Genomic DNA, 23296 nt, shown 5'->3' on the forward strand with positions numbered 1-23296 from the left:
CACAACGGCGATGCTATGCCGATCCGAAGCCAGGAGCCTCTTCTGGGTCTCCCACGCGGGTGCAGGGTCCCAAAGCCTTGGGCTGTCCTCAACTGCTTTCCTGGGCCACAGGCAGGGAGCTGGAAGGGAAGCGGGGCTGCCGGGATTAGAACCGGCACCCATATGGGATCCTGGGCGTGCAAGGCGAGGACCTTAACCACTTGCGCCACCGCGCCAGGCCCAGGATGTTTTTTTTTTCTTTCAATAAATTTCGTATTTTATAGCAGCTTTGGGTTCATGAGTTAACTGTGTTTGCAGTGTGGTGTAGTGAGTAAAGCGGCTGGCTCTTCGGCTGGCATTCAGGATGAGCGCTGGTTAGAGTCCCAGCTTCTGTGCTTCTGACACAGATCCATTCGGTAGTGGCTGGGAGGGCAGCAGCAGAAGACTTAAGTGCTTGGGCCTTGTACCCAGTTGGGAGACTCAGAAGTATCTCTTTGCTCCTGACTCCTGCTTTAGCCTGGCCTAGTCCTGGCAGTTGTTGCCAGAAGCGAGTGAGCCAGCAAATAAAGGTCTCTCACTTTGCATCTTCGTTCCTTTGCTATCTGTAATGTGGCTTTCAAAAAATAAGTAATTCTTAGTGTAGAATTCCCATTCCCAACTGCCTCCACCCTGACTCCTGCTGAGCCTCTCCCCTTATAAACATCCCAACTATAGTGGAACGTTTGTTTTTATTGACAAACAAAATCAGTAATTTATAGCAGGTCTAGTCTCTTTTTTTTGAAAAGTTTCTTGAAGGGAAGAGAGAAATGTGCAGGGGGAGTGAGGTCTTCCATCTGCCCTAAAAAAATCCTTTGTTCTGCCAACTTATCCTTCTCTCCATCTAATCCTCACCAGCCGTTTATCCTTTTACTGTATGCTTAGGTTTGCCTTTTCTGAATGGAATCATATACTATATAGACTTTTAAGAGTGGTTTATTCTATTCAGTAACAGCATTTACGTTACCTCCATGGCCCTTGTGTCATGTCAGGCTGTGTCTTTTGGGTGTTGTATAATATTCCAATATCCAGATATACCACATTTTAATCCATTTACCTACTACAAGACATGTGGACAAGCTTCCATGATTTGGTTATTACACATTAAACCGCTCTACACACTTGTATATAGACGTTTGTTTGGACTTGTTTGCAACTCTTTTATGAGTGTACCAACGAATGTGATCAAACAGATGATTGTAGGTGTAGTTTTATAAGAAAAACTTTCCCCAAAGTAGGTGTACCACTTTACATCCCGACCAGTCAAGAATGAGAGTCATTTTTATTAGTGTCTGATGTGTCAGTATTCTGGGATTTAGCTGTGTTTCTTTAAAAAAAAAAGATGCATTTACTTATTTATTTAAAGGGCAAATACATGTGTATGCATGTACACACAGAGAGACAGAGCAAGCGGGCCACAGAGAATCAGGGAGAGGGAAAAAGTTAGAGATGGACTGAAACTGAGTGTTCATCTGCTGCTTCATTCCCCAAATCTGCAAGAGTCAGTATGAGGCCAGGCTGAAGACAGGAGCCAGGAGTTCTGTCTGGTCTCCTCCCATACGGGTATCGGGGAAGCAAGTAAGAGGAACATCTCTGCCACTAACACACATCAGCAGGGATTTGGATTGGAAGCATGGAGTAGCCACCTGGCAGTGCATCATGAATGCAGGTGTCTCAAGTAGCAGCTTAACGTGCTGTGCAAAAAGGCTTGCTCTGGATTTAGAGTGTCTTAGCCAGCGTGTAGTAGTATTCATATTCTTCTAATTTGTGTTTTTCTTACAGTGTATAATTTGGAGCATTTTAAAACATGGTTGTCATCTGTGTGTGTTCTTTACAAGGTGTGTTTACCTTTTCTGCCCATTTTAATGGTCTTTTTGCAGAGTTTTATTATTTTTATCAGAATCATCTTTAGAAAGTGTTTTCTTTCAGTCTGATTTATTTTTCATTATTTTTCATGGAAAAATTTTGATATTAGTAAAGTCTAGGTTATCAATTGCTTCTTTCATAGATAAAGGCTTTGGTATTATAACTGAAATTTAATTGTGTTATTCAAGGTCTTCTAGATTTTGTCTTGTTATCATTTAGTAGCATTGCAGTTTTGCATTCTTCATCTCACTAGGGGTTTCATTTTGAATTAATTTGTGTGATCGACATCAGCTCTGGGTCTAGGTTCATTTTTTTCAACTGTGAATGTTGAGCTGTTTCAAAGGTCTTTGTTGAAAACACTGTAATTTCTACTTAGTCACCTTTTTTTTCTTTGTCAAAAGCAGTTAAGCATATTGTCTGAGTCTGTTTCTGGTTATTTCATTTAGTTATTCTTTCATAAAGTTCATGCTGTCTTGATAGTGTAAGCTTTACAATAAGTCTCGAAGTTGAGTAATGTTAGTCCCTGCCTTTGTCACTCTTTGATATTGTGTTGACTATTCTGGACCTTTTGGCTTTCCATATTATGTTCTTTAAGTGTGTTAAGGGATGTTTATGGCCCAGAATGTAACCAATCTTGGTGTATGTACCATATGAGCTTTAGAAGAAACCGTGTCCTACCACTATGGACACATATGGATGCCAGTTATATCCAGTGATTGAATTAAGCTGGTTTATTGACCTCTGACCCCTGCATCTAGGTGTTGTTGATAACGAGTGTTAGTGTTTCTAACTATAATTGTTCAACTCTTCCTCTCACAGTTCCTTTTTTTGTGTGTGTGTATTAGGTATATTGAGTATATTAGGCACATACTCATCAAGGATTGTTACAGCTGCTAGGACAAGTGATTGCCTTATGTAGCACCTCTCCTTTATCCGCAATAAGTTCCTTGCTCTGAAGTCTATGCTGTCCAAAATTATTTGCCTAGTCCGCTGTTATTTTGACTAGTGTTACCTGTATAAGTGTTTATGTTTAAAGTGAATGTTTTTTGTAGACAACATATAGTTGGGGCTTGATTTTCATTTACTCTGACAATCTTTTTAAATGATTGATAATTACAATGGTTAGTGACCCAATAGAAGTACAACGTGTCTTCCTCAGTGGTGGGTGTTACAGTGCCGCGAGTTAGCCAGTGCCGGACAGACACCTGCACCCCGTGGGAGGACGACTGGACTTCATCCTGCCTGCGTGCCCACTTCCTCTAACAATCACCTCGAGACGCGGGAAGCTGATGGCTCAAATGTCTGGGTCCGTAGTGCATTTTGACTTTTTAAAAACTAAAAATAGGAACTTTCACTGTAGTAAAAGCTGCATATGTGTATTTTTATATGTATTTTACTGTTTCCTAATTTTTATCCTTGTCCTTTACCCACATTTTTGCCGCCTTTTTTTTCCATTTGTGGTTTTGGTATATTTGTATGATTTTGTATGATTTCACGTTCTCTCCTCTCTTTGTGCATCAATTATGCTTTTCTTTTTTTATTTTCTTTTACTAAGTGCCCTAGAGTTTGCAGTGCATACTGATAACTAATCCATGTCCATGTTCGCATAGCACCATATACTAGGTTACAGTTAGTACAGGTATTTCTTTTTAAAGATTTATTTTATTTTTATTACAAAGTCGGATATACAGAGAGGAGGAGAGACAGAGAGGAAGATATTCCATCTGATCATTCACTCCCCAAGCGGCTGCAATGGCAAAAAGCTGAGCCTATCCAAAGCCAGGAGCCTCTTCTGGGTCTCCCACATGGGTCAGGGTCCCAAGGCTTTGTGCTGTCCTTAACTGCTTTCCCAGGCCACAAGCAGGGAGCTGGATGGGAAGTGGAGCTGCCAGGATTAGAACCAGTGCCGGTATGGGATCCCAGGCGTATGCAAGGCGGGGACATTAGCCACTAGACCCAGTAAGGGACTTCTTAATCAGAAATGTTTGTGAATTCTTCATGCACAGTCCTATTTTTTTCATACAAGCTGCTATGTTAGTTCATTTAAAAATAAGAAAAAATAAAGCTAATTGATTACTTGCTATCACTTATTCCCTTTAGTGTGCTTCTTTCCCTTATGTTGATTGGAGTTTCTGCTCAATGTCCATTTGCTTATTTCTGCATAAGCTCTTATAACATTTTTTTTTTCTTTTGCAAGCGGGTCTAGTGGCATCAAATTACATTAATGTGTTATTACATCCTTTGTGTTTGAACAATAATTGCATAATGTTGGATAAGGTTGCTGATATTTTCTTTCTCAGTACTCTACTTCACTCTGCTCACTTCTTGCATGGTTTATGAGGCAACATCAGGCCAAATTCTTCTGTTAGCTCCTCTGTAGGTAAAGTATTTCCCCCACTTCCTCTTCACCGGTTCCTATGTGAGTGCTCCTTTGATTTGTGCTCAGGTGTTATGATTCTGCTTCGTGTTTCCTCTAGTTGAGGGGCAGTGGTTTGCTCTGTGCCATCTTTCCTCTGACAGATTGAAGAGGGTTGTTGGGAGTTTTAGTTTGTTCAGCTGTTTGCTTATTAGGATGGACTGGTGATAAGTCTATGGGATGAATAATACATTTATCCTATTCTTGTACATGCTCAACTGAAAACAGAAGTCTCAGGTTGAATTGCAATAGTGGCTATTTAGAATTACTAGTTAATTTTGCCATTTTTATTGGCTTTAGCAACGAGTTCATATGACTCTATGTTATTTTGCAAACTTTTCCTTGCTGGATGTTTTGCAGTACTCAGCCTGATTTCTAGCACATAATAGTTGCTCAGTAAATATGTATTAGCTTGAGCAAATAGCTTCACTCATGAGTTTTTCTTCATGATTGCCCTGTGGAACTAGTGGCTTAAGAATAATATGCTGTAACTGCTTACAAGAAGAAACAAGAAGAAATAGTTCAATCACTTAACATTTTAAAATGTTTATCTCTTGTTATAGTTCAACATAACTACCAACTTATGCTGTTTTTTCTGTTTGATTTACAAAACTTTGTAAAAATTCATATTTGCTGAGATTATTAACTGGAGGAAATTCATTTATAATCCTTGCTTTAAAAATTAGCAAAAGAGCCATATTTTGTCATAGACATTCCAGTTTGGATATTAGCTACCAAAATGGGATTGAGGGGCCAAGAAATGGCTTTACTGTCAGACTTGAAGCAGTTACAGACAAAATTTGCACATTAGCATTTTATTTTTCCAAATGCAGTAAACTTAGTACAACTTAGTATAAAATACTTTATACTTCTGAAATCATCAAATGTTTCAGCTGCGGGAAGATTTTTGGGACACATTTCATTAGAATATGTAACAGCAGTGAGCTGTGACTAATTGCTGACAAATAGCTGTGTGAAGTAGCGCTACTACACGTTGTTTTCATGGGCTCCTGAAGCCCGTGTTGTTTGCTGCTAGCTAGTAGAGGGTGTAACCCTGGGCCTTCGGGGCCAAAGCAGCAGTATACATTTTTGCTAGTAGTCAGTGTATTATTCATCACCATAGACTTAGAATCTAAAACAAAAAGTTGGGGCTGTGGTGTGGCATGTAGGGTAAGCCACAGTTTGCAACACCAGTGTCCCAGTTCAAGTCTCAGACACTCTGCTTCTGATTTAGCTTTCAGCTAATATTCCTGGGGAGAAGAAATATGGCTGAAGGGCTTAGGGCCCTGCCACCTGCATGAAAAACCCAGATAGAGTTCTTAGCGTCAGCCTTTGGCCTGGCCTAACCCAAACCATTGTGATTTTTCAGGTAGTGAACCATTACATGGGAGAAATCTACCTCCTCCCTCCTCTGCTTTTCGTATAAATAAGTATTTTTAACAAAGAAAATATAAAAATCCGCAGGTTTGCCTTAAGAGTGCCATTGAAGGAGTAATAAACAACTTTTTGATATTCTGTGCTAACAAAACAGGAAGCACTCTTGAAGTACTTATATTGCGTACTATAGTGTTATAGTTATCTCCAAAATAATCACTTGGCTGGAATGTCTGAGTTTTGAAATCAGTTAGCCACAGTCTCAAAAGAATAACATTTTCATTGAAAGAATAGGCAGGTTAACTTTGGTTATTCAAAGTTAGGTATTTGACAGATGTTTTTTGAGAAAAAAAAAAGGGGGGTATTACTTCAGGAATAATCACAGATCATATTTGCTTCCAATGACAAAAAACAAGCTTTCAGGTGAAAATTAGAAATCTGAACAACTTGTATTGACCGTCACCTGCCTGACAGCCTCCCAGTGCCTAATGCTCTTTCTGATGAGATGTGTGGCAAGAATGAATGAATGCCTTGCTGTTTAATGAAATGTGAATCTTATCAGCGTGTAGAATAACCACATAACTGGACCATTGTTTTCCAAATGAACAATGTATGATGCTGCAAAGTCACATGTGGAGATCTAAGTGTCAGTAATATAAGCCAATGAATTTCAAAGTAAAAGAACATAAAATTTATTGACAGTGTTTTATATCTCACTACTCAGCTAATTTTTAAGAAACCAGATCCTATTCAGGTAGGTATATCTAATGTCAAAGAAAAAGAGTCAGAACTGTCTGTAAAGGATATTAAAATGCTTCCTCTTTTCCTAACTACTGCGTAAAGGGAGACGTTCTTTGATGTGTTCACCAGCTAACGTGTGGTAACAGATTGGTGAGTCTGAGGTGAAAATTCAGCTTTTTTTAAAAAATTAAGTAATCCATTGAATAGACTTGTAAAATCATTATACATTGGCTTTCTTCTATAGATTTTAGTTTGAGAAAGTTATTTTTCATAAAATATTTATGCTAACATGTCATAAGAAGCTTACTTTAGTGGATGGTATTTGATACAATTCTTAAGATGCTGTTTGGGGGCCAAGTGTGATATCTTAGTGGCTAAATCCTCGTCGTGCATCCTCTGCGATCCCATATGGGCCCCGGTTCAATCCCAGCTGCTCCACTTTCCATGCACCACTCTGCTTGTGGCCTGGGAAAGCAGTGGAGGATGGCCCAAGACTTTGGGACCCTGTCCCCATGTGGGAGACCCAGAGGAGTCTCCTGACTCCTCGCTTTGGATCAGTTCAACTCTCACCATTGCAGCCACTTGGGAAATGAACCAGTGGATGCAAGATCTTCTTGTATCTCCTTCTCCGTGTAAATCTGCCTTTTCAATAATAATAATGAAAGAAAGGAAGATACTGTTTGGGACACCTTCATATCAGAGTGCCTGGGTCAAGTCCCAGTTCTGCTTGTGACTTCCTGTTAAGCACACCTTGAAAAGGCAGCAGGTGATGACTCATGTACTGAGTCCCTGCCATTCTTGTGGAAAACCTCGGTTGAGCTCTGGGCTCCTGGTTGCAGCCTGATCCCGTTCAAGATCTGCCTCAGTACATTGGAGTCTGTAGAAGACACTAGGACCGCAGCAGAGGATGGAGGATAGAATAAGTCAATCAACTACTCCAGCCAAGTGTTGGCAGTGAATAACAGGCCGAACGGAGACTCTAAGGTGGACTGTGTCAACCAGTGGATTCTGGAGAGATTTCATCGTGCTTAGAGTGGTGAGATCTGTAGTAATTCAGAACTGTTGAACTATTGAAACCTCATGAGCAGGAACCTCAGCATGCCCCACATCAGGGACCCTGGCGTGGTGTGGGGAGGCTGGGGGTGGCTTCTCTCTGTCTCCCCCTTATCCCCAGATACAGGAAGGAAAAAAGAGAATGTGGAAATGGTGATCTCACCTACCTTCCTATAGTCCTTGACTGTATTCACCCTAACCAACTATGTGAAAATCATCAAAAATAAAAATAATTAATAATTACAAAGGTAAAAAAAAAGATGGATTTTGACGTTGTTTGCACTAAAAAATAAAAAACAGAACTGCCTCTAACAATCTCTGCATTTTGGATAAAATGAAAAATAAATGCATATTTAAAATATACTTTAAAACGTATTCTGAATTCTCAGTTTTGATTTTAATGTGGTCAGTGTCAGTGGAGTGACTCATGTAAGTAAAGCACATTCATGGCCACAGTAATTTCTGAGGGTAAAGGGATCATGAGGTCGTGTAGCTAAGAACTCTTATCTGCGACAGTGAGATAGCTGCATAGAGGAGAGCTGCGGGTAACTTCTTTACAGAATCTTTAACACTGAGAGAGAAAAAAGGCAGATCCTTAGGCATTTGTGCTCAGTAAGTGCTTCTGTTTTTCTTAATGTTCGTTTTATTTGGAAGGCAGAGAGAGAAGGATCTTCCATTTGCTCATTTCCTCCTGCTCGCCACAGGTGGAGCTGGGCCTGGCTGCAGCCAGGAGTCTCAGGCAATGTCTCAGGCGTTGCTGGTAGCAGCCAGAGTGTTTTCCATCGCTTGCTGCCTGTCCGGGTGCACCTTAGCAGGAAGCTAGACTCAGGAACACGGTCAGCCCTGAAATGATCTGGGATGTGGGTTTCCCAAACACTGGGCTAATCAGCAGGCCTATTGCCCACACGTTCACAAAATATTGTTTGCCTCATGACTAAGGCTACTGTCTTTCATATTTTATGTTAGAGAACTGTGGGTTTTGTAGCATTTCAGCCTGTGCAAAGCAGAGGATCTTGGAAACTTCATGTAATTAGTGTTTACAAAACATTTTTTCTCAAGCATTCTTTCTTCAGAAAACAAACAGCATGTTATCCAAGACTTTAAAAGACACAGGTCTACTCAAACTCTGCTAGTTTTCCAGTTATGTAATGTTGTGTTGTGACTGACAGAGTACAGAGCAGGACGTCTGTAAACACAGGCACAGATACCTGCTTCATGTCATATCAAAGAGTTTCTCGAAGGGACGCACAAGCACTAACAGCATAAAGAGCCAACATAAATCCATAAACTAACCCCAAATAAAAACATAAAAAAAGAATTTACAACAACAAACCACCAAGCAAGCTTTACCGACATCTACACATTCTCTTCTACTCTCCCCGCTTCCTCACAAGCATAAAGCTATTAAACCCGACGAATAGGATAACCCTACACCACCATTCATCAGCCCCTCACTATCATAACCTTCGACAGCCTTGCCCATTCCAACATTCTCAACAAACAAATCATGTACTCGCCCCCATTGTTAGCCCGTGTACCCCCTGCATACCATATCAATTCTAACACCATTCCCCCCTCCTGTTAATGCTTCAATTTATTTTACCAATTGTTCATCAGTTCAACTCCCCGTTCACCCCCACACATTTAACCCCTACAATCCCATTTCGTATTTCACAAACCGCCCAGCCACATCTTCGACCAGCCGCGCCTTGATTCCCCACCAACCACAAACAAATTCCAACCTGTATCCTCCCAAACCAATGGTACACCCTAAACAAAAAACCATACTAAAATACAACATAAAAATCGGCCCAAAACTAAATCACAAAATGCAACCATAAAAAGGACACACAATAAAATGTAATATCCAAACAAAAGCCCGCCAATATAATCCCATTCACAAGCCCCCTCAATCATCTCCTAACCCTCACTCCAAACCATCGGACAAACCCATTTCACCTATAAACACCCATAAACTAACTCAATTCCTCCACTCATACCTCCTCCACACCCCAAACTCAAACTACCAAAGATCCACCGTACATATTTCCAATCTATATTTAACCCCGGCCAGGCAAACGCAATTGTCCTTACAACCCTTGATTTGTAATATACGGGCTGATGGCTCAACAAGCTTTGAGGTCAGTTCCAGGGAAAGCCAAGAAGACCGTGACAGCAACAGAGCCATGCAGACACAAGCAACTTTGTTCACTACCTATTCACGCATTGTTCTATTGGAAACACCCATTTTTTTTTTTTTAAGCACAATCCATGTGACAGTGGTAATGAAGACAGGCAAGCCTTTCTCAATTCTAGTAAGGTGTAGCTGTGAAATGCTGGCTTCTTTTGTCATAGGTAAAACTTACACAAGCCTTGTCCCCTTGAAGCTGTGGAAAGATGAATGTCAGACAAGATTCCCAGGGGGAAGAATCTTGCTGAGTGTTGGAGAATAATTGTGATTTTGGAGGGACCCGGGGGGATGGAACGTCCTTTCCTGGTGACTTTTTTTTTCATTTTTTTTTAACATTTTAATATTATTATTATCATTTTATGATGTAGTTCCATAGGCTCCTGGCATTTCCCTTATCCCCTCCCCAATTCCCTCCCCTCCATCTAGTTCTTCTGTATCATTACTAACATATAGTTCTTCATACACAGTCTTATGTCCATCATTGCGGGTATGGACAATGGCAGAGTCCAGCATCCTATTGTCAAGATATAGCACACAGTTTCATTGCAAGTGCATCTTTGTCTGGAAGTAGAAATGCATACTACATTGTATCGTCACATCTGGATGTTAGTCTCCATTTCACAGCTACTTAAATGAAAAGTCCCCTTAAATGAAAAGTCATGATACAAAATCAGCAATAGGAAGAAAAAGAAATTTACAATGCCATAGTTAAATGACATGTTACAAGATATGACAGTCTCCATTACACAGCTACTATACATCCACTTAAATGAAAAGCCACAAAACAAAATCAACATCAGGGAGAAAAAAGAAATTTACAACACCATGAAGTTAAATAACATGCTACAAAATGCCTAACGTGTAGCTTGAGAGATGAAAATCAAGAACCTTCTTGAAGAAAATGATGCTGCTGTATGATCTATGAGTCATTAAATGATTTAATCAGAAGAAAGTGTTTTGAAGAGATGAAACTAACAGAGAACAACAAAATCCATGCAATATAGTTTCTGCTGATTTTTGCTGGTGAAGTATGACTCCTCTAGACAATAAAAAGATGTTGTTTCGTTTTTTAATCCAGTCTACTAATCTGTGACGTTTGGTTGAGCTTAAGCCATTTACATTCAGAGTTTAATATGTATGAATGGTACCTTGGTCCTGTCATTTTAGGAATGGGTTGTTCATTGGTTTAGTCTTCTGTTGTCATTTTACTGGGATGTTCTTCCCATTTGCCTTTGGTTTCGTTGGGTGCTATTCCTCTTTGTCAAGAGAACATCTTGAAGTATTATTGGTAGGGCAGGTTTGGAAGAGGCAAATTCTTTTAACCTTTCTTTACTGTGGAAGAATATTGTTTCAATTTCAAAGACAAAAGAAAGCTTTGCTGGATATGTTATCCTAGGTCGACAATTTTTTTCTTTTAGAATTTGGAATATGTCACTCCATTCTCTTCTTGCCTATAGAGTTTCCTGTGAGAGATCTCCTGTGAGTTTAATTGGCATTCCTTTATATGTCAATTGATTTTTTTCACGTGCACATTTAAGGCTCTTTTCCTTATGTTTGATTAAAGAGCGTTTGATGATCATGTATCTCGGTGAAGATCGCTTTTGATCAAGCCTGTTGGGAGTTCTGTGTCCCTCCTGGATCTTGTTCTCCAATTCTTTCTCTAGATTAGGGAAATTTTCCTTTATTATTTCCTTAAATACATTTGCAAACTTAGCTTTTCTTCCTGCACCTTCTGGGACTCCCAAAACTCTTATATTAGGCCTCTTAATAGTATCTTTGAGTCTTGAATACTTTTTTTGGCCTGATCCAGCTCTGCTTCCAACTTTTTGTTTGTTTCCCCCTGATGACAGGGAATATCTTCTAATTGTGAGATTCATTCTTCTTGCTTCATTCTATTTTGGAGACTCTCCATTGTATTTTAATTTGCTCTACTGTGTTCTTAATTTCTGATATATCAGCTTTGATTTGCTTTATTGCTTCCTTAAATTCTTTGAACTCTTGTATGTATTTCTCATTTTTTTTTAAAGATTTATTTATTTATTTGGAAAGTCATATATACAGAGAGGAGGAGAGACAGAGAGGAAGATATTCTGTTTGAGGATTCACTCCCCAAGTGAGCGCAATGGCCGATGCTATGCCGATCCGAAGCCAGGAACCAGGAACTTCTTCCGGGTATCCCACATGGGTGCAGGGTCCCAAAGCTTTGGGCCATCCTCGACTGCTTTCCCAAGGCTATAAGCAGGGAGCTGGAAGGGAAGTGGAGCTGCCAGGATTAGAACCGGCACCCATATGGCATCCCGGGTGTTCAAGGCGAGGACTTTAGCCGCTAGGCCACGGCGCCAGGCTCGAGTTTATAATTTTTTATCAGAATCTTTAAAATGAGTTCTATGAATTCTGTATGCCCCATTTTCTCAATGTCTTCCTCAGTTAACTCTGAGATTGGCATAGGGTTTTGCTCCTTTGCAGGGGATTTTTCAGTAATATTCATTGTGCCTTTGTCTCTTCTTTTGCTCTTGGTCATTGCACTTCTGGTTAGCAGAGTTTTCTCCTTGGAGCAGGTTTTTAAGCTGTGTCACCCACAGGTCTACAATGCGATTTTACTTATTGCAGTTGGTACACAACTTTTTGCTTTCAGCCACTTGTGCCACAACCTCAAGTGAGTTCCAGGTCTGGGTTCCTATGTTAGATTTCCACTGTGGTCTCCACAGCCCCAGCTCCTGGCTCACCACTCTCCTCCTCCTGTGATACCATGCTGAGGCTGCACCGTTGTCTCTGCAACCTTTCTCCTACTTTCCAGTTGCAGCAGGTCCCAGGATTAGAGAGACACCAGGTGTCCTGTATAGTTAGATTGTTCGTGGCACTGATCTTGTTGGAACCTGTTGGACATTAGGTCTGGGTGCCACACAGACCTATTTTGACCTGTATGATGCCACAGTCAGTATTATTTTCCTGTGGGACCAGTGCAATTTGCTGAACTCAGTGGGTTCTCGCAAGCTCAGAACATGCGCAGTTCACTGTTGTCCCCTGCAGTCCTAAAGCTATTGCCACAGTGTGCAAAATGGTGCCTGACGTACCACTACTAGAATTCTTGATTTGCTGGGCATCAGGTCTGAGGGCTAGCCAGACCTGTCTTGGGTAGAACCTGTAAAATGCCATGTTGCTGCAGTTCACTGAGTCAGAAATGAGTTCACTCCCAGCTCAGCGCATGCTCACTCCTTTCCCTTGCCTTTGCCTCCTTATGCATAATGGTGCCCAATTCAGCTCTAGGGGGTTGCTTGGGCTGTGAAATCCACCCTGTTCTCGCACTGCCCGTCTGTGATCTGCTGCTCTGTCTCTGTTCCTGGTAAAATCAAACGGACCAGCAGGACGGACAGTTCTTTGTCTGGGTTCAACTTCCAACCTCACAGTGAAAGTCCCTTCGCACCTGGTTGCTGGTGGAGTTCAGGTTGCTGGTGGAGTTCAGATCACTGTTAGCTGAATGCCGCTGGAGCATCAGTCACTGCAACACCACACCGTTGTGTCCACTGCTTTCCCGTGTCTGTCAGTCTCCAGGTTCCTGTCCTCTCCTATTTCCTTGAATATGTTCTCTCGGCTTCATCCTGATTAAATGTTCTTCCGTACATAAACGTGTCCTTACCCTATTCCGTCATCTTGATTTCCCCCCCCCCCCCCCCCATGACTCTTACATTCCCCTCTTACGGTTCTCCACCATGAGAATGACTGATATATAGGCCTTATGAGATCTGACTTGTCTTTTTAGTTATATTCCAGCAGAATATCTGTTTACGTAGTAATATTTTCATTCTTTGTACAAGAGCCACCAAGATAGGATGCCGGCACAACAGGCAGAATCTTTAATCTACTACACCATTGCACTGGCTGCCACGTCCTGATATAAAACTATTTTTGTAGCTCTGTAGTTTAAGTTCTGCCCTTGGAATACCACATCCCATATCAGAGTACTGGTTCCTTTTCTGGCCATCCTGTTTCCCATCTAGCTTTTTGCTAGAGCATCTGGGAAGGTAGTGAATGATACCCCCAACCACTTGGGTCCCTGTCCCCTATAGCTCCCAGTTTTACTTTGGGGCAGCTCTGGTGGTTGTGGGCGCTTGTGGGTGGGGTGGGGAAGAAGTGGCTCTCTATCCTCTTCATCACCGTCTGCTCCTTTCTCTGTTGCTCTGCCTTTTGAATGGATAAATGAATTTTTAGCAAATGAACATAAGCCCTCTGGGTTGTGTTCTGTGTGCTCCTACTGAATGTGGAAGACAGTTTTACAGGTTTTCTCAAGACCTGTTCAGGTGGCTTCTGCTTGCGTCTTTGAGCTGCTCTCACGTCCTCAGTGGCCCTCACAGCAAGCTCTTCATCCTTTCTGTCCACCCTACATTGAATGTTCTGTCTTTAGATCTTTGCATAAATCCTTTCTGTCTTATTTGGGCCTCTCCTGGTGAAGCCTTCCCATTCCACTCATCTGCCTGATTAGCTTCCATTTGTTGTTTTCTGTTTTCCTTCATCCTTGACCTACAGGAGAGTAGGGGTCTTTGCTCTCATGTCAACTCCCTGTCCTTTGAGTATGAGCAGTGCCTGGCTTTACAGTCACACAGAAAGCATTTGTCAGATGAATGAATAAGATTTAGTGTGAGATGAGCACCTATTATTCATGGTTCACAGAAACTTGCTGTTTAAATTATGCAAGGGCCTTTAAAGTTTCCTTCTGAAAAAGTGTGCCAAGCACAATAGTGAGTCAGTAAAGACATAAATAGGACTACGTCTAACGGCTGATGAGAGTTGGCATCGATTAAGCACCCATAATGTGACAGGCACTAAGTGTATTTTATAGAGTATATAAATGAATTCTTAAAGTCACAGACATTCTGAAAGCCTTATTTAAACTAACGGCCTTTGTGCTCACTTTGGCAGCGCATATACCAAAATTGGAGCGATAAGCTAATGGCCTTATGCTGTTTTCTAAACCTGTAACTAAAGCTACTATCAGGAGTGAAGTCGTGAATTTCTCCTTCCATCTCCACGTACACTCCCACTGAATCATGTTGAGAGCTCAGTATGTGTGTGAGGAACAATTGAGTGAACATGGGAGCAAATGTACAAATGATTGAACCAGCCAAAAGTTCAGTAATATAAACAGTAGAGGCAAGAGTACTGGTTAACCTGAATAGGATAAACAGCTCCTAAAGACTGAATATTTGAAAACACTGAAAAATATTTTATTTCAAACTGAAGCAGTATGAGTGTAATGATGGATATGACTAAAGGTCTAAGAAACACCAAGAAGGCAGAGAGATTAGTTAGGTTAGCCATGACAATTCATAAAAGAGGTAAGACCATAAAATATTTTAAAGAGGTCATAGCCAAACTAATCATTTAAAGTCTTGAGATTTTCAAAATCTCATGCTTTTAGTCAAATTCAATTAACTGAGCAAGACATAATCACTAATAGATAAGTAAATATGTACCACTCAAAAATAGGATTTTCTTGATGTATGTGGTAGTTTTCACAGAAAAAAAAAAGGGCAAGGGGAACAGATAGGAGTATCAGAGAGTGCAGAAGAAAGAAGAAGGTGAGGAAGGGAAAAAAGGAGCACGGTATAGAGAGAAAGAGAATGAATTCCCAAGACCTTGGAACTGTTAGATAACACATTCCTCAGAATCATCACTGTTGTGCTAAACTAGACCCTGTTCACAGGTTCTCGCAATTACCTTAAAAGACCTCATAATGAGCACATGTTTTTCAGCACTTGAAAGCATTTAGGGACATAAAAATAATAACATCTTGTAGCTAGGAGAGAATTTTTGAGCGAAAATCTTTCCTCCTAAGACAGATTACACCTTCAGGGAAAAAAAAAATGATTTGTGATACCGTGAACATTTTTTGAAACTTTTATAATATTCAGATGGCACACTTAGCATTTCAGATTTGGAAATAATTTTTAGGCTTTTAGAATTTATTCTGTGCTCATTCCACACTTATTGAATGAATGTACTAATTTTCTGTGGTTGGAAAAAAAAAAAACCAGAAAAACTGTTCTAGAAAAGTGAACCAAGCACCTGAGCCCTTTGCAGCCTGATATGTTTGCAGTCTCAGAATGAGGGCCTGACATTTCATTTTGTACGAAGTCTAAACAACCATAATAAATTTACAAATGCAGACATGCCACAGTTAGATTTCATTTCACGCCTGGTAAGCAAACATTGTCAGACTCTAAGCACTATCCTCCACTGTCTTTTTAACTCAAAATCTTGTAGCCAACGGAGGGTCAACCTTGAACTACTTCACAGATGGATGAATAGGCTTAGTTTATTCGTCAGCTTGCAGGCCAAGAAATTTAGGTTATATGCATTGCTCTTGTGCAGGTGGCTCTATGCTGTGTTTAATAAACAGCACAAATAATTAGAAATTGGAAGAGTCAAATTAAAATCCCAATTAGGAATTATTCAGGGGAAAATGTTCTAAAAATAGATTAATGTTTTTTCACATTTTGAGTTGTCACTGTGCTTGGAACAAGAGGGATGTGGAGAGCAGTTTTGGTGAACATAGATAGACTGGGGTGCCAGCAGTATTGGCAAAAGGAGAATTTCTTACAAAAGGAAACTGAGAACTCGTTCTTACTATAGAATTAGCAGATATGCACGGTCCTATGCGTGGCAACCTATGTATAAATGTTTCAGACTAGAAGCTAACACTGTTCTTTAGGCATAAGGTGCTTCGCATGTTTCTAATGTAAAGTGAATATTAACAGTTTTTGTTCTGATGTCAACTGTGCTTTTTTTTTCTGATCCTTGTATGGAATGGCCTCTGTTTTTGGAGTTGGGCGTGATTGTGTATTCACCTGTGGAAGCAGTTATGTATGTTATATATGCTATTAACCCCATATGTTAATATATATAATGTTTTGTGTTTATGCTGTATGTATGACTCACTTGATCTATGAATTTCATTTAGTAAAAGGAAAGATGAATGATGTTCTCAATAAAGTGACTGACGGGGTTAAGACACCATCCATGCCAGGAGCCAGAGTATGTTTCCCTGCCTGCTGTCAGCAGTGCATCAGTGTCTCTCTTCTGAGGGCCTGCACAGTTCTTGACCTCACATGCAGGCTGTCTGCAGTATGCGGATGTAGTAGATGACACGGTCAGTAGTGCTCTTCATAAGATAGCATAATGACGATTCAGTCTAAATGCCCAAGAGGGTGCTTGTTTAATCCAAGCACGAGGTTATACATTGAAGCATTAATCTCAATAGTTGGTCCATTTCTTTTTACCTGTTGGGAGATGGAGGTGTCTAACTCAAGTAAATGGAAAGTATGTTCTCACAAAAATCTAAAGAAAAAAAAGAAAGAATGTAGTAGGCAGGGAGAGAGGACAGAAGAAACACATTCTGTGCTTAAAATTTGTGTGAAACTCCTAAAATCTGTTGTTTTATGTGAGTTAGTAAAAGAGAACGTGGAAACCATTTATAAATGCCTACTGTAAGAAATAAAACTAGTACATTTAACAAATAATCTGTATTCTGTGTATATATATATATACATCGCTGGGGCTGTTTTTTGCTGCAGTGGCTAAGATGGTGTAGATTTGAGGTGTTGCTACAGCAGCCTGTCCTCTCTGAGTGCCTGTGTGGGAGTCCCAGCTTTGCGTCTGATCTACCTTGCTGCTGACGCGCTCTCTGGGCATCAGCAGATGATGGCTCAAGAACTGGGTTTGTGTCATTGTAAACTTTTGAGGACTGAATCAGCAGGTCTCTCTCTCATATGTGTTTCTTACTCTGCCTTTCAAAAGTAAATAATATATTTGGTAACATTTGCTCTTTATGGTTATAGTGCATTTTGTTGTATCAATCTGATTTATCTTTCATATGTGAAAATTTTTTTTTCTGGTAAATTTGTTACTATAGTTAACATTTAACTCAGCTGAAACCGATTTGTTGCAATAGCTTGCTTTCTTAACATGAAAATGTAGGGGTCTTGGCATTTCTTTAAAAGCAGTGGCTAGTCAGGGAAAATTCATTAGTCTACTAAAGGCAACTTCACATATTTCAAAGCTGAGATATTCTTGGCTGATGAATATTCGTTTCACTAAGTAAATTTCTCCCTAGATCATCATTAGGTTTTTCTTATCTTAAAATACAGAACTGTCTAAATCTAGAAGAGAGTCAAATTGTGGATCTAATTCCCAGTAGTGTGATGTTCAGTTGCTTCCCTCTGGTACAATCCTTAATAGTACATAGCTGTTGAATGACCTTTCTATCGCAAGAAACATTGTTTAAGATTCCATTTTTGTTAACATGGTGCTGCAGAGTGTCATTAGAGTACTAGGCAATAGGTTGATATGCTTCATTATTTTGTAAACAAACCAATTTTTTCTTGGTGATAAATCTTTCATTTACTTAAAGATGTGAATAAGGAACATGCGTGGAGAGAAAAAGGTAATTCATGGTTACTACTTCTTTCCACTTGATGTGTTTCTGAGTGTCGTACTGAAAAAAATGCTTTATTTAAAAAGTTCATTATTTTAAAAATGAAGCATGAATAGCATGTGAATGTATTTCACAACTTCCTTCCCTCTGTCATCTTCAATAAGAATTCAGTTTTATCTGTTATTTAGCCTATTTGCTTTCATGCTTTTTAAAAAAGGATAATAACTGAGCCAGTTTTTGTTTGAGCTCAGAGTAAATAGAATTGGATTATTTGTATTTATTTTCGTAAAAACCATGGAGTTTCCTTTATTTGCTGATTATGTTATGCATTTGCTAAGCCTATGAGAAGCTTCTCTGTGAAGTGCATTTTAATATTTAGATCAAAGAGTGATTGGAATACATTAAAGCCCAGTGGGTAAACGTGTCATTGGAAAGCAGCTGCAGAGCCTTCTCCCTGCTGCTCCAATTAACACATACAGCACAAGCTTGTCAGCAAGAGGGGTGTGCATATGGATGAAACCACTTCGCCATTCGTTAATATGATGTGTAGGCAAGCACTCGGGGTTACTCAGACAGCCCTTTGCAAAAACAATAGCTTTCCAAGAAGTTTCCAAAACACGCGCCTGGAGGTAAGGGTTGTCTGGGTTAGCCCTGGGATAAGCCGGAAGGGGAAAGTCGGTTCAGTGGCTAGCATTGGTTTAGTCCGCTCACTCCCCTGCTTCTCCGCGCCTCTGTTCTCCTCCACCCCCGCCCCTGATGATGGAGACCTCAGGGAGTGAAATTCTAGTGCTGGGACTCCTCACGCCTCAGCGAAATCTCTGGAACTTTGTTTTGTTTTCCTTGGAAGCTATTTGAAATCCAAAGCTTTCAGATGATCCTTTCTGGTAGTCTTTTTGTATCTTTTCACTTTCTCTTGTCCCCTTCCACTTTTTGTTAAAATGCAATTTTGAGAGTTTCTTGAGATCAATGAGAAATCTCGTTAAGGTAAACCCATACTGCTGGAGCCTACCCCTCCCCACCTCCCAAGGCTGACATCTCTGCCTTGATGGTGGCGTAGAAGCAGATGGGAGAGAAGCGCGACCCGGCCCCCATCCTCAGCTTTGGTGTTGGCCATTCAAGCTTTACCGGCTCCCGGAGCAGCTGGGCTGCTGCTGCGCCTGCTGGTGCGGCTGAGCCAGGCTGCACGGTGAGATGGAGCGCTTCTTGGGTTTTGTCAAGCAGATCAGAAGATCTAGGAGAAGAAAGGGGAAAAAGTACCGACCAGAAGAGGATTACCACGAGGGCTATGAGGATGTCTATTATTACGCTTCAGAGCACTTTCGAAGTAAGGACCCTCTCCACCCTCCTGCCTGCGTGCTGGGGCTGACAGAAACCCTGGTTTCATGTTTTAGTCTTAAATGCAAAATATTTCCCAGATGGTATTCTCTGGGAGTTGTCTGTAAGTATCAAGGTGCTGTGTTTCTCCAGATTTGTTGCAAGAGTAGCCACGACAGAATCCAGTTAGTATAATCAGCCAAGATCTAGGCACAGGGCTAATATTTTCCATATAATCAATTTACTATGTTATTTCACTGAGCCTTGTGGAAAACTGCCTTACAAGCCAATGTCCAAGGTGTCTAGAATATATTCAGTTTGGTTACTTTTCAGCAAGTTTTGCTTTGCCTTTTAGAACAGGAAAGATTAACTTATTTGGAAAAACTAATTGTGTTGATGCTCATGATTAATACTGCTGATACAGACTTCCAGTTATCTGATTAATTTCAATTGCCATTTATACACATTCAAATCTTTTTTCTGGCATGTGTTTATATTTTTGTTTTAAACTTAAGGGACCATTTATTTTGTGTCATGTAGAGGCAGCAGTACCTGTAGAATAAAATAGTATCTTCACATCAGGATATGTATAAATTAGCTTGTAAATAATAGAGCTAGAATTTTTCTTGTACTTGTCATTGCTTAAAGTTCCTGGTGAGATTTACAGTTGTCTCAAAGGATTTAAAATGCCCAGAAATGCCTAAGGCTAGAAGGAGAAAGCAGTTGCATTCAGGCATCCCTAAGTGCCTTCAATAAGGAAAAATGACAGAGATATAATCTTGATTTTTAAAATTAAGACTTATTAAAAAATTTCATAACCACTTGATGTCTGTGACTGCATCCTGATTATGTCATCTGATATTAATAAATGATTTAGATCCCAGTTTCTGTCATGCTGAAAGCTGTGAGAATCAATGCTGGATATCCTGGTGTAGTTGGTAAAGGCTAAGAATTGAAAATTCGTGTGCTGGTAATAACATACTTTTGAAAATTATAATTCTAGAATATTGACATGGGTAACATGGCTTGGTTGCTTTTACAGAATAATTTCTGAATGTTAGACATATTTTTATTTTATAAAGCTTTTATGTGAACATTTTTGCTAAGGTAGTGTGACAGCCTTTGTTTCCTAAATTTAATTCCACAACATATATTAGAGTTTAAGATTTGTGCCACATATACTGTTGGTTTGCCTGCATAATTCTGAGAACTTGGACATTGAGAAAAGCAGTGTGGGAACTTTAAATTAGGTTGATAATTATTATACAGATTTTTAGCAATCCATATTCACTAGGTTAAGTTCATCCCTCCTGAAGTTTGTGTGTGCTGATATGTTTGTATAAATGTATTGAAACAGTTACTCTTAGATACCTGCATTCTGTTAATTTTTGTAAAAATTATAAAAGAATAGAAATACTAACTTGCCAAATATGGATGAAAATGAAAAACATGTATAAAGGTATTTAAAAGCTATTTTTCAAGTTGGTTTAGAGAATGATATAACTAAGATAATAGTCTTTATATGTCAAGTGCAATAACTCAAAAAGAACAATGTCTTTTGGGATTTGTTAACGTTATACTAAGAATAAAATGTTCACTGTCCAAAAGAATTTGCTTAGACAGGGAGTTGATTTATTCTTCCTGCGAATTATCAGAAAGCAGCCACTGTGGGATATAATGCAGAAGTTCCTGGAGTTAAATGAATATTTTGTCCCCAAATTCCAATTGTGTGTAACCAACAGATTGTATCTCAGTGGACTGAGACACTTGGGTGTTGGGCATTTCACCAAATGTCAGATTGCCAGGGCTGTTGTAGAAAACATGTCACATGTTGACCCTCCAGTGCAGGTTTCTGGCTCAGTTTCAGAGCCTCTCTGGATTGACTGGGGAACATCCACTTACATTTACATATGTGTTAAGGAGTGAAACTGACCCTTAGAACAGTCCACTCAAATGGGTCATTTGGTTGAATTCAACATTGTGTCGAATATATCAATTTTAATTGTTCCTTGGCACAGTCTGAAGGTTTGTGTCCTGTGTCTGTCTGTATGACTCAAGTTCTGTTTATATTAAGCTCAAAGCTTGTTGGATTTTTCATAGCTTGGTTAGTAGCGCCGTTGATAAACCAGAGTGTCTTTCTTATTTTTCTTTCTACAATGTTTATTTCATAAAAGAAACTTAAGTCAAAGTGTTTTTTTTTTCTATTGGCTTACAAGGACTTATCCATTTAATAGTGGAAAGTAAAGCTCGAAGGAATCCCCTGCCAAATGCCCCCATGAGCCCACTCCTCTTTAGTGGTTTCCAAGTGATCCAGATTCTGTGTATTTTTATTGGATGTTCTGATTTGTATTTTACTACCGTAGCAATTGTCAGCATTCCACAGCAGCCTCACTGTATGCCAAAATCAGAATTAAAACACCAGCAGGTTCAGATACAATGAAAGATTATTTATTCCTAAAATGGATAGTTTTTTATACAACCCTGTTAGAAAGACTTTTGGTAATGATGATGACAGCAGATTGATTTTAAAAATTTCCCTTGACTTTCTATTGACTTGATATTTATACTTGTAGTAAGATGGCTATATTTGATTTTCTTAAAAAAAAAAAACTATTTTCATCACGCTAATATCCTTTCGTAATTTTGGATTTTAAATAAACTAGACAGGTGCCTTAGGCAAATCATGAAGTATTTCTTGGTTTTACTTTCATAAGATACTGAGAAAATTTTTTACTTTCTTTCTAATTGTTTTTAGTTATAAAACTGATATTTTAGACTTACTAATTTCTAAAACAATTAAAATGAAAATGTTGAATAAAAGGTGGTAAGTGGGATTTACAACAAAAAATTGATCTACTCTCCTGGGAAAATTCTTTTTCTGGGAAGAATTATTAGTAGAAGAATTTCTTTGACTTTATTATCATAATCTAGCATTGAGTAATAAAGAGTGTTGGAGAATTTTGATAAACCTACAGAATCCTTGGATATGTTGATAAATCCTAGACACCATCTTTCATTTAATTGGATCTAGCAAGAAACACCATTTACAAAATTCTCACATAGATAACCTACTTGGCATTCATCCTTAGGATTAATGTGCCTTGATGATAAGTCTCTTATAAACTGTTATAAAACTTAATGTAACAGAAGTTCAGAAGAGAACTTTAACATTCAACTTTATTTTGTTTTTGCTCTGTATTATTTTTCAGCAAATTCTGTATTGCAGTCATATCTTTTTAGAAGCTATGACAGGTCATACTTGAATTAGTGTGTCACAAAAACCAAAATACCAGACTGTCTTGGTGCTTGCATTTTTATTTAATCACAGTAGATACTATCCATATATGAAGCCAGTGGTGTATGTTATCAGCCTTATCTTAGCGTTCATCTGTCATTAAAAAAGCAAAACAAACCCTGAACTTTCACTGTTCATGCAGTTGAATTACTACAATAGGGATATTTATTTATGTGGTACAAATAGGGTTATGTGGGCTCATTCACGTATGGTTCTGGCACTTTGGTACACATGTGAGGACACTGAATTATACATAAGATTCCTCCATAAACTACTTCTCAGTTGTCCTGAGTCCTTCCCCTCTGCAGGTGGAAAGGGGCTTAGGCCAATCATTCGTCCCATTCAGTGTTCTTGCTGAACTCACGTCAGGGAAGCAGAAGAGGGTGGGTGAGAATGTGCTTGTTCTATTGGAATAAATCACGGTGGATAAGGAGCAGGAATATGGTTTAGACCTATGTGAAAGATCATTTGTATTTTAAAAATTATTTCATTGTAGTTTGACTATTCTGTATTTAATAACAATGGAGTTCTATGGTCTACATGAATATAAATATGTTTACCTAAATCACTTTTAGTAATGTTAGAAAAATATTTTCATGG

The 23296-nt window shown here is 39.4% G+C and overlaps 1 protein-coding gene across 7 annotated transcripts in view; it reads left to right on the forward strand.

Moving 5' to 3' along the window:
• Window positions 1-23296, forward strand: part of GRIP1 (glutamate receptor interacting protein 1) — a 570734-nt gene that overhangs the window by 211357 nt on the left and 336081 nt on the right. For 5 of the 7 annotated variants that reach the window (XM_040982132.1, XM_040982154.1, XM_040982167.1 and 2 more), the window contains exon 1: window positions 19200-19411. The exons of the other annotated variants lie outside the window; for them this stretch is intronic. In XM_040982132.1, the coding sequence (XP_040838066.1) occupies window positions 19279-19411 (133 nt within the window). In that variant the 5' untranslated portion in view covers window positions 19200-19278. Of the gene's footprint in view, window positions 1-19199; window positions 19412-23296 lie in introns of those variants that run through there. 7 annotated transcript variants of the gene reach the window in all.

The sequence above is a fragment of the Ochotona curzoniae genome, unplaced genomic scaffold (assembly GCF_017591425.1).
Source record: "Ochotona curzoniae isolate NIBS_2020 unplaced genomic scaffold, NIBS_Ocur_1.0 contig_1014, whole genome shotgun sequence".
Taxonomy (NCBI): domain Eukaryota; kingdom Metazoa; phylum Chordata; class Mammalia; order Lagomorpha; family Ochotonidae; genus Ochotona; species Ochotona curzoniae.